This window comes from Ornithorhynchus anatinus, chromosome 7 (assembly GCF_004115215.2).
Source record: "Ornithorhynchus anatinus isolate Pmale09 chromosome 7, mOrnAna1.pri.v4, whole genome shotgun sequence".
NCBI classification, from domain to species: domain Eukaryota; kingdom Metazoa; phylum Chordata; class Mammalia; order Monotremata; family Ornithorhynchidae; genus Ornithorhynchus; species Ornithorhynchus anatinus.
Window position 1 is genome coordinate 62838509 of NC_041734.1, and position 16349 is coordinate 62854857.

The 16349-nt window shown below is 50.4% G+C and overlaps 1 protein-coding gene across 3 annotated transcripts; it reads left to right on the plus strand.

Moving 5' to 3' along the window:
* The first annotated feature begins 382 nt into the window (after positions 1-382).
* DYRK3 (dual specificity tyrosine phosphorylation regulated kinase 3) lies at positions 383-14463 on the plus strand. Of its 3 annotated transcripts, none has more exons than XM_029069062.2 (3): positions 383-458; positions 4865-4976; positions 12622-14463. In XM_029069062.2, exons 1-3 carry the CDS (start codon positions 403-405, stop codon positions 14194-14196), a joined length of 1743 nt encoding a protein of 580 aa, XP_028924895.1. In that variant the 5' UTR covers positions 383-402; the 3' UTR covers positions 14197-14463. The 3 variants fall into 3 exon arrangements, with proteins under 3 accessions (XP_028924895.1, XP_028924896.1, XP_028924897.1); XM_029069063.2 differs by lacking the exon at positions 383-458 and adding an exon at positions 11672-11721 and having other exon boundaries at positions 4895-4976; XM_029069064.2 differs by lacking the exons at positions 383-458; positions 4865-4976 and adding exons at positions 10742-10917; positions 11672-11721.
* The last annotated feature ends 1886 nt before the right edge of the window (positions 14464-16349 follow it).

Genomic DNA, 16349 nt, shown 5'->3' on the forward strand with positions numbered 1-16349 from the left:
CCTGGCCCCGCCCCCTTCCTCCTCGCGCCCTGCCCCTCCTCCCCCTCCCTCCCCGGCGCGCCTCTGACGTCATCACGCCTCCCCCCTCCGCGCGCGCGCGCGCGCGGCTTCCCCGGGGCGTGGCGGCGTTGCCGGGGTGACGGGGCGGTCCAATCGTCCGGCTCCCCCCCGCCCCCTCGCCCCGGCCCCGCCCCCTCGGGCCGGACGCGGCCGGCGGGGCCCAGAGGCGGGCGGGAGGGCGGGCCGGCGGACGGGCCGGCGGCGGCGGCGGAGGAGGAGGAGGAGGAGGAGAAGGAGCGCAGAGCGGCGGCGCAGGGTGGGAGCGGCGCCACGGGGGACCGCCGCCCCGGGCCCCGCCCCCTCCCCCCGCCCCCTCCCCCTCCCCCCGCGCGGGGGCCCGGGATGGGCGGCGCGGCCCGCGGGCCCGCACCAGGACCGGCCCTGCCCCCCGACCCAAGGTAATCACCCTCCCGCACCCCGGGCCTGACTCCCGGCCTCCCTTTCATAACGGCCTTTCTTAAACCCCTAGCCTGTGGCCGGCCTCCGCTAAGCGCCGGGATAGACGCAGGGTCCCTCAGGTGGTCCCACGTGGGGCTCCCGGCCGCGATCGATTAATAATGTTGGTATTTGTCAAGCGCTTACTAGGTGCCCAGCACCGGTCTAAGCGCTGGGATAGACGCAGGGTCCTCAGGAGGTCCCGCGTGGGGCTCCCAGCCCCGATCGATTAATAATGCTGGTATTTGTTAAGCGCTTACTAGGTGCCCAGCACCGGTCTGAGCGCTGGAGTAGACGCGGGGTCATCAGGTGGTCCCACGTAGGGCTCCCAGTCTTCACCCCCGTTTTCCAGATGAGGTCACTGAGGCCCAGAGAAGGGAAGTGACTTGCCCACGGTCACCCAGCTGGCCAGCGGCAGAGGCGGGATTCGAACCCATGACCTCGGACTCCAAAGCCCGGGCTCTTTTCCACTGAGACGGTGCCCGACGAGGGGCCCCCTCTGTTGCCCCATTGGCCCTCCCTAGCGCTTAGGACAGTGTTCCGCACCGGGTAAGCGCTTAACAAATATCATCATCATCATTATCTAATCTCCCCCGATTAGACCGTGAGCCCGTCGATGGGCTCTCTCTGATGCCGGTTTGTCCCTTCCAAGAGCTTAGTCCACTGCTCTGCACCTAGCGCCCAATAAATACTATTGAATCATCAGTAAGCGCTCAGTAAATACTGTTGAATGGATTCATTCATTCATTCACTAGTACTGATTGGGCGCTGACTATGTGCAGAGCACGGTGCTAAGCGCTTGGAATGGACAGTTGGGCCACAGAGAGAGACCAGCCCTGCCCAAGGACGGGCTCACAGTCTAATCTGTGCGTCCCCTGTTGGGAAGGGGGGAGGGGCATTCCTTCCTTCCTTCCTTCCTATTTATTCATTCATTTCTGTTTGGCTTTGCTGTTGGTCTCCACCGTTCAGACCGTGAGCCGGTTGTTGGGCAGGGATCATCTCTCTCCGTTGCCCAATTGTCCATTCCAAGCGCCTGCGACAGTGCTCTGCACACACCGAGCGCTCAGTCGATACCATTGAATGGATGAATGTGTTGAGCGCCTATTCTCTGCGGAGCACTCGACCGACAGCCCGGAATCTACAGCTCGGCAACAGAGGCCGTCCCTGCCCAACAACGGGCTTGTTGTCCGAAAGGGGAAACAGCGAAAGAAGGAGACAGGCAGCTTACTGTCCCGTGCAGCACTCTGCTAAGCGCTCCGGAACTGCAGTCAGCCACGAATAGAAATAATCCCTGCCCGCGACGGGCTCACACTGCAGAAGGGGTTGTCAGGGACCATCCCTGCCCGCGACGGGCTCACAGTCGAGAAGGGATTGTCTCCTTTTGTTGCTGAATTGTACGTCCCTAGCGCTTAGTACAGTGCTCTGCACACGGTAAGTGCACAATAAAGACGGATGAGTGAACGGAAGAACCGTAAGACCGGCGTGAGCAGGGATTCTCTCTTTTTGTTGCTGAATTATACTTTCCAAGCGCCTAGTACAGTGGCCTGCGCACGGTAAGCCCTCGATAAATATGACTGAATGAAGGGGTGAACTGTAAGACCGGTGTGGGCAGGGATTCTCTCTTGCTGTTGCTGAATTGTACTTCCCGAGCTCTTAGTACAGTGCTCCGCACAAGGTAAGCGCTCGATAAATACGATCGAATGAAGCGATGAACTGTAAGATCGGTGTGGGCAGGGATTCTCTCTCTTCAGTGCTGTATAATACTTTCCAAGCGCTTAGTACGGCGCTTCACACACAGTAAGCGCTTAATAGATATGACCGAATGAAGGGGGAAGGGGCGGGACCCCCGGGACGAGCCCCGACCCGAGAACAGGAGGCGGAGGACTGGGTGGGCCCGGGAAGGAAGACCGAGACCCCAGACTGGAAAACTTTCACGACCTTTGAAAGAGAAGTCAACTTTGGCACCTTGTAATGATAATGGTATTTGTTAATTGCTTACTATGTGTCAGCCTATAAGCGGTCTGTGCATTTGATTGATTGATTGACACCCCTGTCGTCACGGGGCACTGAATCCCCGTGGGCCGCAGTCCGGTTTTGGAGCAGACTTGAAGCCCCCCGACTCCAGCTCTCATTTCTTTGAGACGTTTGGGGCCTAGCCTGGCAGCTCACTGTGTGCAGGGAGTGTGTCTCTTATACTGTATTGTTATATTACTATATATTGTTATACTGCACTCTCCCAAGTGCACAGTACAGTGCTCTGCACACATTAAGTGCTCAATAATCACGCTTGATTGGCTGACTCAAAGCTCTTTGGCCGAGCTGCCCATCTCCTCCTCCTCCCCCCGCACCAGCTCCCTAAGTTACTTGCAAAATAGGTTTCCTTCCACTGATTTTTCCCTGCCAGTTAGTTCTTCAGCGAGGCGGTCGGGATGCCAGGAGGAAATGTTGCGGGCCTTCATCCCTTTTTCCCCCCGTGCAGCAGGCTTGCGTGATGGGTCTTGGTTGGCACGCTTTCAGTGGCAGACTGGCAAAGGAGCCGGAAGCCTCGCGATCCTGGTTCGGCTAGTGCAGGAGACCCTGCTTTTATAATATGAATGATTTCATTAAAACATGGGCAAATTCTGCACAAGGAAAAGGACATTCCAGAGATTTTTTCCTCTAGTGACTCTCCCTTTTTTTGGCCTGTGTTTTCAATTAGTTCCTGAAGGGTAGTATTCATGTGCAATATTTATACTCCAAACTCGGAGGCTAGAATTGGTTTTCAGAAAACCAAGTTTAGAGGAGACACCCCCCGCAAAAAAAATTCCAGTGGTTTTAAAAGGACCACTTTTTTTCCCCTGTAACGTGATCGCCATGTGTAACCGTGTCTCCGTTATGCGATTATGTAGTGGGAATCCTCTTCATTCTGTTAGTTATTAAATTAATTGTTACTTGTGGCAGGCCGTGGGTTTCAGGATTCATCTCTGCAGAAATTGTGTAGGGTTTAAATCGTTTTGAAGTTTTTAAAAAGGTTATCGAGAGACAAGCATTCAGTGACTTCTCAAGATTTTTAGTGTTAATTCAGAATTTCAAACTCTTGCTCCTCTCCTCCTCTTTGGTTACTTGGGTGAAAGCTAGGGTCGTCAACACCGCCACCGAAGAGTGAAGACTTTAAATCAATGATTTTGCTGCTCGTTAGCTAGGTCTAGCTCTAGAGAACAGTTTAGACAGGTTTGGAGAGCTCATTTTAGCCATGCTATTGCACGGATAAACCAAATTGGATTTTGATCATCATAAAATATAGTTGAGGTCATCGAAACACGCAAGACTGCAACTAAACAATGCAAGTACTCTAATGCTAAATTTACTTTTGACTAATGTGGTGAATCCTGTGCTTGCTGGAAAAAGATTGAAGTTTCTCCAGAAGCTAACCTAAGAAAGCCTGTATTCAGACCCATTTTCAACATTTTTGTTTTGTACTAAAAAGTACAATCCTCTTTTGGAAAATGACACGTTCAAGAAATAGTCAAATTAATTTTGCTAACTCCATTGCTATTTTTAGCGTAGATTGGGGTGCTTATCAAAAGTCTGGTCGTTTTAAGGTTGTGACCGTTCTGAGCCGGTTGCATTTAGTGTCAAATTCAATAGTTTTAGTCCACTTGACATGATAGAAATCAACAGAAATCCAATCATCATCTTTTCATTTCAGGAATAGCAGTTATGATCATTTGCTGAATTTATGATAGCAAAAGGATAGTTTTTATCTAATAGCGGGCGATGGCCCGTTTTTCTTTATAGCAGAGTATCTGCTATACCCCATCTCATTCTGCTGGAAGTCTCGTTTTTAGGTAGCAAATTACCGAAGAAAGATTTTAAAAAGTAGTGATGCTCTTAAACAATATTAAGTATTCGCAGGGCATTTCTTTTAATCAGTTAAAACTCCCACAATATGTGTGATCTCACTTGACTTCGCAACATCCCTGTGAGGTAAAGAATGGGAAAATTTAGGTAAGGAGAAGTTACGTGATTGCCCCAAATCCCATAAACGAAGGTGAAAGAGTGGAACTCAGATGAAAATCCAGGCCCCTTTAAAACAGGGTTGTTGTTTTTTAATACTTCTCCCAAAATAAACTCTAGCATGAATTTTTGTTTTAAAAGCTTGACTTAGAAATTGAATTGTACAAAAACCTGCCCAAATAAAATGTACGTGTTTTAACACAGTCAGTTGGGAGGATGGTACGTAGATAAAAGCACAGAAACTGAGAGGAGGCTCTTGGGGTTTGCTTTTTGCTGGGTTTGGTTTTTTTTTCCCCATTTCTTTTCCTTTTTGGCTTTGGCCAATCTGAGTTACCCTGCTGCTGTCTGATGACTATGCAATGCTTTCAAATAGATTGGTGAGTGGCGTGTATGATTCCTTCATGATGATCGATGAAACCAAGTGCCCACCTGGTTCTAACATAGTCAGCAACCCATCCGAACTATCATTCCCCAGAAGATTGAACGTAAGTAATGCTTGTTCCCTGCAAATTTGTTTTTTTTTTTTTAACTTGAAGTACTGGGATCCTTCCTTTCCTATCTCACTTTCCTTTTCCTCTCTCTGTGCTCTTCTCTCTCTTCCCCCCTCACTTCCTTCCTACACTCCATGTACAAAATAATCTTGAAAGACAAATCCACCTTTACTCTTGCTAATTCGTCTACATAAGCGTCTGTAGATCTATGCCTAATCTGAGAGAGACCTGAGCAATAGTGAGGAAAAATTGTCGGGCTGTTTTGAAGTGAATAATGTCTATTTTTAAATGGTTATATACTTTGAATTAAAAACAATCCTTTAAGAAAAGACAAGGCACTGAAAATAACTGAGCTTCAGACCATCTGCAAGTTGCCCGTAAAAAGATTTTGAGATTTAAATTGCGACGTCCTTCAGATGTTCTTATTTTATATAGAGCGTACGCCTGTGTAAGAAGTGCTTTTGTTTTAAAAATCACTCTCTTCTTCCTTGCGCTTCGAAAACCTTTAGAAGACAGTAAGGTGCTACGGTGTCAAGGATCTATTTCTTCACCTGTTTCTTTCCCGACACGTAACATTTGAGCGTGTGTTTGTGGAGATGATTTAGAAGGTTAGCCATTCTATTTTTATCATTTCTGAAGTACAATACCATTTCCTTAGCAGTCACAATATAGCCTGTTCAGGAAGATGGAAAAAAACCCCTGAGAAATCCATAACACGTACCACTTGTGTTGTCAGTCAGATTTCTTGACTCTCCAGTCAGTGTAGGAACAAAGTAGCTGTACTGCCCCTGGTTTTTATAAAGAGGAAGCTTTCTGAAGAAGGTTGATTCATCAAAGTCATCTGATTCTAAATGGAGCTTGTGTTGAATTCTAGTTTAAAAAAACCGTGTGGGGCGGTTTTATCCCTGTCATTTTGCATTGGCTTCAAAGGATCCCTCTTCTGAGAATATGGGGTTAAGTGTTTCTGTTTTGCCATGTAGGTGCTATTTGGTTTCAATTATTGGAATAAAATAACAATGAAGAGAACTGGAGGCCAGAAGCATTGTATTCTGATCTTTCTGGGAGACAAACAAACCCTAACCACTTGGCTGTCGCGCGACAGGGTCTCTGGGCACTTTTCTCAAAAAATGAAGGATTTTGTCTACCTCGTTGCTTGTGCTCACTTGGCACGTTCAGCAAGCCTATCCTGGGTACAGCCGAATCAAAGGACCTCACATTTTTGATGAGCAGCGTAGTGCTTCTAATCGGCAGTACCTTTCAAGGTCTCTAAAATGCAGATTTTAATTCCCGCTGCCCTTCCTCCAGAATGACTCTTCTAGTAAATTTAAAGGCTCTTCCAGCTTCCCATGAGGACCTACCATCACAGGGTGTCTGGTTTCTCTCCTGGTCACTTACCTACGGTGCTCGCAGCACTTAGGTCAGTTTAGCTGGGCTGATTCCTGGGCAACTGTTGTTGCTAATTAAAGTTTGAGGATGGAAATCTGCATGGCCGGGAGGCACGGTTATAATCTGGTACGCATGTGAACTTTGGGTTCTAATCCCGGCTCTGCCCCTTGCCTGCTGTGCGACCTTGGGCCAGTCACTTCACCCTTCTGTGCCTCAGAATGGGGACTCGATGCCTGTTCTCCCTCCTACCTAGATTGTGAGCCCCATGAGGGACAGGGACTGTATCCAGCCTTATTAACTTGTTTCTACCCCGGTGCTTAGAACACTGCTCAACACATAGTAAACACTTAAGAAACACCCTAACCCCTCCCCCCGTATCAAGCTGGCATATTATCAATAGAAACAATGAAATGTCATTTTTAAAATGTCTAGCTGGGATTTCATGTGTAACGTGTACGGCCAGAATCAGTTCCCGGCAGGGTGGGGATGGAAATCAAAAGGAGAGAAACCTTGGTTTGCAAAACTCCCTGCCTTGGGGCTCCGGAGATTAAAGTTTAAGAACCATTCCCAGGAGTGCTCGAGCTAGCTCCTTCTCAATGGTATTCTCTTGTCTACTTTATATTTCTATAGAAACAGTATGTTACTTAAGAGGCTCATCTCATCATATTAATGTTCTGCATCTGGAAACAGAGTCATCAGGCGGTGAACAAGTAGCAGCTTTGAATCAATCAGTTGTATTTATTGAGCGCTTACTCTGGGCAGAGCACTGCACTAAGCACTTGGGAGGTATAATATAACAATCTGCAGTCACATTCCCTGCTCACAATGAGTTTACAGTCTAGAGGGAGAGACAGACAAAATAAATAAATTATGGATATGGGCATAAGTGCTGTGGGGCTGAGGGAGGGGAGGAAAACGGGAGCCAATCCAAGTGTAATATAAGAGCGACACAGAAGGGAGTGGGAGAAGAGGAAAGGAGGGCTTAGGGAAAGTTGAAGCTGTGATTCGTGTGCCTTGATTTGCTCTTTCAAAATGTATCGGTGAATCTGTGCTTTACTTGACCCTTGCAAACACCAGCCAGTTAGCAGGCAGCTAGTTTGAATCCATAGGCTTATGCCGTAGCGTAACCTAGAAGCAGCGTGACTCAGTGGAAAGAGCCCGGGCTTGGGAGTCAGAGGTCATGGGTTCAAATTCCAGCTCAGCCACTTGTCAGCTTTGTGACTTTGGGCAAGTCACTTCACTTCTCTGAACCTCAGTTACCCCATCTGTAAAATGGGGATTAAGACTGTGAGTCTCACGTGGGACAACCTGATCACCTTGTATCCTCCCCAGCGCTTAGAACGGTGTTTGGCACATAGTAAGTGCTTAACAAATGCCATCATCATTATTATTATTATTATTCTTCCCCCCTCCCCCCATACAAAGAATAGTCAGTCATGTGAATTTCCAGATTTGCTGAAAGGAGACCCTGAAGCGTTGAGTTGTCTCAACTGTCTAGCCAACTAGGTATTTGTGTGCAGTTATTCAATGTCTGTATGCCTATTCATATTTTACTTCAACTGGATATGCTATTTTGGTTTCATAGAGTGGGCCTGGCCCCTACCTCCCCCCTATATTTTAAGAACGAAGGCCAAAATTGGAAACAGATGTGATTGCATTAGCCGTGACTTTGGGGCTGTTATTTAAGATAACATTACACCTCTTTTGCAACGTGAGACCCGGCGATCTTAAAAGGAGAAGCATCTGTGAGTTCATTGCCACTAGGAAATAATTTTAGGAAGCTTGGAAAGGGCCTCCATTAGATGGCAGACGGTTTTGGGGTGATTAAGATGGCAGTTCTGTGATTGGGGATTATAAGGGGTCTCTCTGCACATGGGTAGCGCCCAAGGGCACGTGCCGCCAGCCTCAGCCGCTCCTTCAATCAATCAGTCGTCTTTCCTGTGTGCGGAGCACTGTACTAAGCACTCGAGAGTACAGTATAATTGAGTTGATAGACATATTCCCTGCCCAGGATGAGGTTAAAAAGCAGAAGGGGAGACGGATATTAATAAGAGTGAATAAATTACGGGTGGGTAGATGAGTGCTGTAGGTCTGAGGGAGAGGTGAATAAAGGGTGCAGATCCAAGTGGAAGGACGATGCAGAAGGGAGTGGGAGGAAAGGAAATGAGGTTTAGTCGGAGAAGGCCTCTTGAGGTGATGGGATTTTAATAAAGGCTTTGAAGGTGGGGAGAGTGATCGTCCCTTCGGTTATGAAGAGGGAGGGAATTCGAGGCCAGAGGCAGGGCATGGGCAAAAGATTGTTGGTGAGTTAGACGAGATCAAGGTACAGTGATTAGGTTGGCAGTAGAGGAGCAAAGTGTGCGGGCTGGGTTGTAGCAGGATATCAGGGCGTGGGGACGAGGTGATTGAGTGATTTAAATCCCAAGGTGAGGAGTTCCTTTTTGATGCAGAGGTGGATGGGCGACCAATGGGGTTTCTTGACGAGCAGGGAAACAGGGACCGATCGGTTTTGTAGAAAAATGATCTGAGCAGCAGAGTGAAGTATGGACTGGAGTAGGGAGAGACAGGAGACAGGTCAGCAAGGAGGCTGATGCAGAAAGCAAGGTTGGATAGTCTGAGCGCTTGGATTGATATCTGGATGAAGAGGAATGGTTAGATTTTTAGTGATTGAATCGATAGGATTGGGGTCAGATTGTATACACGGGTTGAATGAGAGAGAGAAGTTGAGGAAAATGCCTCGGTTAGGGGTTGTGAGACAGGGAGGAGCAGCATGGGAGGAGCAGCATGGCTCAGTGGAAAGAGCACGGGCTTTGGAGTCAGGGCTCATGAGTTCGAATCCCAGCTCTGCCACTTGTCGGCTGTGTGACTGTGGGCAAGTCACTTAACTTCTCAGTGCCTCAGTTCCCTCATCTGTAAAATGGGGATTAAGACTGTGAGCCCCACGTGGGACAACCTGATTCCCCTATGTCTACCCCAGCGCTTAGAACAGTGCTCGGCACATAGTAAGCGCTTAACAAATACCAACATTATTAGGGAGGATGATGGTGCTGTTTACAATGAGGGAAAAGTGACAGGAGGACAGAGTTTGGGTGGGAAGATGAGAAGAAGTTCTCTTTCACGTTCTCCATGGCAGTCCTTGGGCCGAATCTTTATTTACATTAATGTCTGTCTCCCCGTCTAGGCTAAACTCGTTGTGGAAAGGGAATGCGCCTGCTTATTGTTTTATTGTACTCTCTAAGCACTTAGTAAAGTGCCCTGCACACAGTAAGCACTCGATAAATACTATTAAATGAATGAATGGTAAGTCAATTTCCCCTTCAGTTTGTTCCAAGCATCAAGAAGGGTCTGAAGAACAGGTCTCCTTTCATCTTAAGAGCATGAGAGAATCCTCGCCTATCTCTTCTACTTTTCTCTTTCCCCTTCTCCAGTTATTTCTTTATGAAAAAGTTCCTGGCCAAGTTGCTTCTGTCTTCCGATCCCCCCACTCCTCACTCATATAGCTCTCGCTTCCTCAGGATATCCCTCTTTATCACAAGTGTCATCAAGGTAATTTTTGCCCATACCGGCGCTTTTTTCTCCATCGAGGTTTCTCCTCGTTGGTTTTCTCGGGACTGTGGTGGAGGTCTCTGTGTCCCCCTTAGTAAACCATCCATGTTCATGTGGGATTAAGGATCGCATCCCCGTTTAACATTTGAGGAAAGGAAGGTGCAGAGAAGTTGTGACTTGCCCAAGATCACCCAGCAAGGAAATAGGGAGTTGGAATTAGAACTCAGATCCTCAGGCTCCCAGGCCGGCGCTCTTACCTTCTCCTCTCCTACAACCACTCCGGCAGAGAACTAATTTGCTACCGCCTCTGAGTCGATGAATCACAAATCCACCTCTCCAACCCAACCCTGATCTCCCTGTGCAGCCTTGCATTTCCAGAACAGTGCTTTGCACAGAGTAAGCGCTTAACAAATACCACCATTATTATTATTATTAATAGGAGAAGGAGGTTGTTTTGAGGTGATCGAGGTCCCCTCTGGGGCAAAGACCGAGTTAGAAGTCCTGCAAGAACATAGGAATGGTGTTCTGTGGTAGCTCAAGAGTTGTCAACCCAGTGCCTTGCCTCCTTTAGGGGGCTGCAGTCAGGAAGGGCAAGTCAGTCAATCGTATTTATTGAGCGCTTACTGTGTGCAGAGCACTATATTAAGCGCTTGGGAGAGAACAGTGCAACAATAAATAGCCACATTCCCTTCCCACCATGAGCTTACAGTCTAGAGGGGGAGACAGGCAGTCACACACTGCACGACCAACCGGAAATCTAAAACCGTAGCCTTTGCAGTAGAAAATGAAGTGTCTCTCTTTGTACAGGGTGCGTTTCCTCTGCTCACTTTTGGGGAACTGTGGTACAAGCATGTGAGCCAGTCTCACATTCGGCTACGTGAGTTCAGCACATCTATCCAATGCTTCCGACACAGGTTCATTTGCCTGCAGGTTGCCTAAACCACACCTCAAGAAGTACTGCTCAGGTCATGATGCCTTGAAATAGCGGTGCCTGCTTGCAAGGGTGAGGGGGCTGCCTGGGGGGAGGGGGAGTCTGGTGGCCCCCACAGAGTTTTGTTAGGGAAGGGGGATTAGGAAGTGGTGAGCCAGGCCGGAGAAGGGGCAGGGACGGCAGCTGACCGGTGAACCCGGTTGGAGCGGAGCCCCATGATAATACTAATGATGATGATTGTACTGTTTAAGTGCTTACTACATTCCAGGCTCCATACTAAGCGCCGGGATAGATACAAGCGAATCATGATGGACACAGTCCAGATCCCACATGGAGGCTCACAATCTGAATCCCCATTTTATAGGTGAGGTAACTGAGGCACCGACAAGTGAAGTGATTCGCTCAAGGTCACGCAGACAAGCAGAAGAGCCTGGATCAGACCCCAAGTCCTCCTGACTCCCCGGCCCGGGTCCTATCCGCTAGACCGTGCTGCTTCTCTGGCCTGCACGTCAACCCGCGACCGACGTTGGCAGGGTTCTGCCGCTTTCCGGTGGCCCAGAGAGGCCCGGTAGCCGATGTAGCCGATGCAGCGGGGAGCTGGAGGGCAGCCAGGGTCCGGGGCGTGGAGCGCTAGGGCTGGTCGATGTCTAGGGCCCGGGGAACCTGGCGGCTGGCAGTCTCATAACCCCTGCTGCTGAGGGGTGGGGTGGGGCGAGGGGATCCGGCAGGGGCAGCGGGAAAATTAGTAGGGAGTGAAAACAGGAAAGCAGCAGCAGCGGCCAGATGGTAACTAATGCCGTTGGGATCCTATTTTCATTCCCTCTAGTGGTGCCACAGAGACGTTGGGACCAACTCCTGGAATAGGCTATATTTGAGGTACTTTATCTTGAGATTGTCACACTGTTTTTTGCCTGCATCTCTTTCTCTCAAATCCACTGCATGCCAGTGAGTGCTTCTCCATCAGGGGCACCGAACGCTGCCCCAGGGAACAGCACGACTAGTTGCCGTCTTTGAAATCTACCATCCTGGGAGATTTGGACCATAGAATTATCCTAACTTTTCCCTCCAACCCCTCCCGAACCCCTCATGAGTATATTCGGTTCTTCACAAAATTTCTCACTTGCTATCTTTTCACTTGCCATCCTGAATTTCCTTCTAATGACCTTCCGTGGGCCTCCCACCCGTGATATTTTTCCAAGTGCTTCATGAGCCTATTGGTCCTTCCCGAGCACCCAGCTTTCCGTGATAACAAATAACCTGTCAGGAGAAACACTTTTCACTTATTTACCTTGAACCTTGCTCCTTCAAATTTCAGTGAAGGCTCCCGCTCTGAGCCCAATTTTGGGTTTTCTCTGTCCACACCCCGAATGGTTTTGTAGGCGGTAATCGCGTTCCCTTTCAGTCTTTCCCTTTCCAAAATGGAAGATCTGATCTTTTCCGGTACTCTCGCCCCCCCAACACCCCCCAAACCAATCACTGGGGTCCCAGCTTTTTCTTGAGCACTTAACAGCTCTTTCGTGTCCTTTTTTAAGATGCAGAGACCAGGACTGTACCTATTATGGGTTTCCTACCTGCGAGTCAGATCTTTAGATCTTCGGGAGAGATTTTACTCTAGGAAGGCTGGATAATTAGCAGTTGGCCTACATGCGCCCGGATGAAAGACTCAGCCTATCGATTTTTGTCTGTTTTTATTTTTTGACCGTCAGTTCCTTTTCGGGTTTGTTTTCATTTCTCGCCTCCAGCATTAAGGACGGTGTGTGTTTTCCTCCCCGCCAGATCACCAAGGAGAAAGTAACGATGAAAGATCCCAATCAACGTCTCCTGCGTGGCGGCGACATTAAGGTGGAGCAGCTGTTTCAGGAATTGGGTAACAGAAGAACGAACAGTCTCCAGTGTCCGGAGGCCGTCTCCGAAAAGTGCCCGCCTCCCGTCGCTCAGGGTAAGAGCTCGGACAGCTTAAACACCGTCAAACCTGGCGGGTCGTCCAGAGCCCCGAAAGCGGTCCCTCTGAGCCCAGAGCAAGCACTCAAACAGTACAAGCACCAGCTGACGGCTTACGAGAAGCTGGAGATCGTCAATTACCCCGAAGTGTATTTCGTGGGGCCCAATGCCAAGAAGAGGCACGGGGTCGTCGGGGGCCCCGACAACGGTGGCTACGACGATGCCGAGGGGGGCTACATCCACGTGCCCCGGGACCACCTGGCCTACCGCTACGAGGTGCTGAAGATCATCGGCAAGGGGAGCTTCGGGCAGGTGGCCCGCGTGTACGACCACAAGCTTCACCAGTTCGTGGCCCTGAAGATGGTGCGCAACGAGAAACGCTTCCACCGCCAGGCGGCCGAGGAAATCCGCATCCTGGAGCACCTCCGGAAGCAAGACAGGACGGGCAGCATGAACGTGATCCACATGCTGGAGAGCTTCACCTTCCGGAACCACGTGTGCATGGCCTTCGAGCTGCTGAGCGTGGACCTGTACGAGCTGATCAAGAAGAACAAGTTCCAGGGCTTCAGCGTGCCGCTCGTGCGCAAGTTCGCGCAGTCCCTCTTGCAGTCTCTGGACGCCCTCCACCGCAACAAGATCATCCACTGCGACCTGAAGCCCGAAAACATCCTGCTCAAACAGCAGGGGTGCAGCGCCATCAAGGTGATCGACTTCGGCTCCAGCTGCTTCGAGTACCAGAAGCTGTACACCTACATCCAGTCGCGGTTCTACCGGGCGCCCGAGGTGATCCTGGGGAGCCGCTACAGCACCCCCATCGACGTCTGGAGCTTCGGCTGCATCCTGGCCGAGCTGCTGACGGGCCAGCCCCTCTTTCCCGGCGAGGACGAAGGGGACCAGCTGGCCTGCATGATGGAGCTTCTCGGCATGCCCCCCGCCAAGCTCCTGGAGCAGTCCAAGCGGGCCAAGTACTTCGTCACCTCCAAGGGGCTGCCCCGCTACTGCTCGGTGACCACCCAGGAGGACGGGCGGACCGTCCTGGTCGGGGGCCGCTCCCGCCGCGGGAAGAAGCGGGGGCCCCCCGGCAGCAGGGACTGGCTCACGGCGTTGAAGGGGTGCGACGACTTCCTGTTCGTCGAGTTTCTGAAGAGATGTCTCCAGTGGGAGCCCTCGGCTCGCCTCACCCCGGCTCAGGCGCTCAGGCACCCGTGGATTAGCAAGCCCGCGCCCAGACCCCTCGTGCTAGACAAGGCGGCGGGGAAAAGGATCGGGAGCCAGGCCGGCCCTTTCCAGGGACTGGGCTCCAAGCTGCCTCCGGTCGTGGGAATAGCCAACAAACTCAAGGCGAACTTAATGTCAGAAACCGGGGGCGGTCTACCTCTGTGCAGCGTGCTGCCGACGTTGATTAGCTAACGGACGACGGGCCGCGTTCGGACGTGCGCACGGATGGTATTTTAAGTCTCCCGCCAGCCGGCCGGCGGGGCGACTCAGAGTCCTTAAGTGGAACCTGTTTTTAGTAGACTAGACTTTTGCTTTCTCTCTTTCTGTTTTTTTTCTTCCTCTTTTTTAAACAGGCCAAAATCTTTTTACCAAGATGAAAGTTAACTTTCCAAGGGCTAATCACTTGACCCGCTCGTTGCAGCTGCACTGGAATGCATATTAAAGTACTTTTCTAGGTCAGCACACCTTTCTTGGGCAGTAAGTTGACACCCTTTAAACGGCGGGTTTGATTAGCTTAGTGAGAGAGGCCAACTGGTGCTCCAAGTCTCTCCTCTCGAGTTGCCCATATCTGGAGTTTGGGCGGGGGGCGGCGGGGGTGGTCCCCACTCCGCTTCGGTCGGCCAGAAGCATTTATTGATTATCCGTGGAGCGCGGAGCGCTCTGATGGGTGTCGGGATCCTAGCGGATAAGGGGGCGGAAGAGGTGGAAATTATGCCGGCCTGCAGGTGGAGAGGAGGGGGTAGTTTGAGTCAGGGATGGGGGCGGGGGACAGAGGGGAGGCTCTGGGGCAGATCACACGGCGGCTGGTCCTGTAGAGGCTGCCACCAATTCCTCCCGTGACCCCTCTCTCCCCTGCCCCTCACACTCCTTTCCCACAGCCCTTTGGCTTCAACTCTCCCGTGCCGCCTGCCTATTTCCAGGCCATTCAAAAGCACTTTACGGACAGCCACGTTTCACAAGGAAACCTTCAAAGGCGAGGAAGGCTGGGGAGACCAGGGTTTCCCCAGGGGTTTGTGACCCGCTTGTCTGCAGTGACAGACAAGCAGGGTGGATTCTAAAGCAGAGGACGACGGATTCGCGGCTGGGGCCCCAAGAAGCCAGGCCGCCTGTAGCCCTTTCGATTTTCGAAAGAACAATAGAAGTAATAGAAAAACCAGCATCGGGTGCACCAAAACGCCAGTGCGTCGCCCGTCTTCTGTCCCCGTCCTCCACCTGTCTCTCTGCTCTCTTCTGCCTCCCCTTTACCCTTCTCAATTATCACTAAAGGACGTGCCCGAGGCACCCGGCTGACAGGCGTAGGCCGCGAGAGGGATGCCGTTCTTTATCATCTTGGCTCTGCCGTGAAAATACCTCTAAACTTGTATAAAATAGCAAAAATCACAGAGATTCTGAATTTCGCCACCAGTCTCCACTCCCTCTGTTTTGCCTCCTTCCTCTCCTTGCTTTCCCCGTGGGGATGTGAGGTGGTATTACAATCCAAAAGCTAAATTTCTAACTAAGCAGCCTACAGAAGAGGCAGCAGCAGCCACCTTAAAGGGCTTCGTTTCTCCTCCCCGTTCCCTAACCGCCCAGAAATCCAAGCTCCATCTATTCCTCTGGGTCGTGAGGGAGGGGTTTGCTTTCTCTGACTTCTGCGGGACTCTTCACCACAACCCTCACCTCTCCTTCCCTCCCCCATCCAGTGAAAAGGAAATGCCTTTCTTGGTCTAAAATGGAGAAAACCACAGCAAAGTTGGAGACCAGAATAAACAGGACATTGTAGTCATGGGAAACTCAGGACAATCTCCCCCCTCCCCACCCCAGACCTCCCCACACACCAACCTCTCTTTTCATTAGGCAATCGCCCCATACTACTTGTTACTTGAGCCCAGAGCAACAAGTGCTTAATATAGTCCTCTACCCACTGTAAATGCTGTAACCATTGATCGACTGAATGGCGGGGTGTGAGAGCACAGTTCTTGATGCTTCTTTCTTTCTTAACTGATGCTTAAAAATGTGTCCAGGGGTCCTAGAGGAAAAAGAATAGACAGCCCATCTTTAGGGGTTTAACACTCTTGCACTGTTACTGTTTATCCCTCAAAGAAAGGGGTCGTGTTTTCTCCTATCTGTCGTATTATCAATGGTATTTACTGAGCACTTACTCTGCACAGAGGACTGTACCAAGCACTCGGGAGAGTACAGTACAACAGAGTCAGTAGATCCGTTCCCTGCCCACAACGAGTGTATGCCCAACTACCTTGCAAAGGGCTCTGCACACAGTAGGTACTCAGTACATAATAACTGTGGTATTTGTTAAGCGCTTACTATGTGCCAAGCACTGTACTAGGCGTTGGGGGTAGATACAA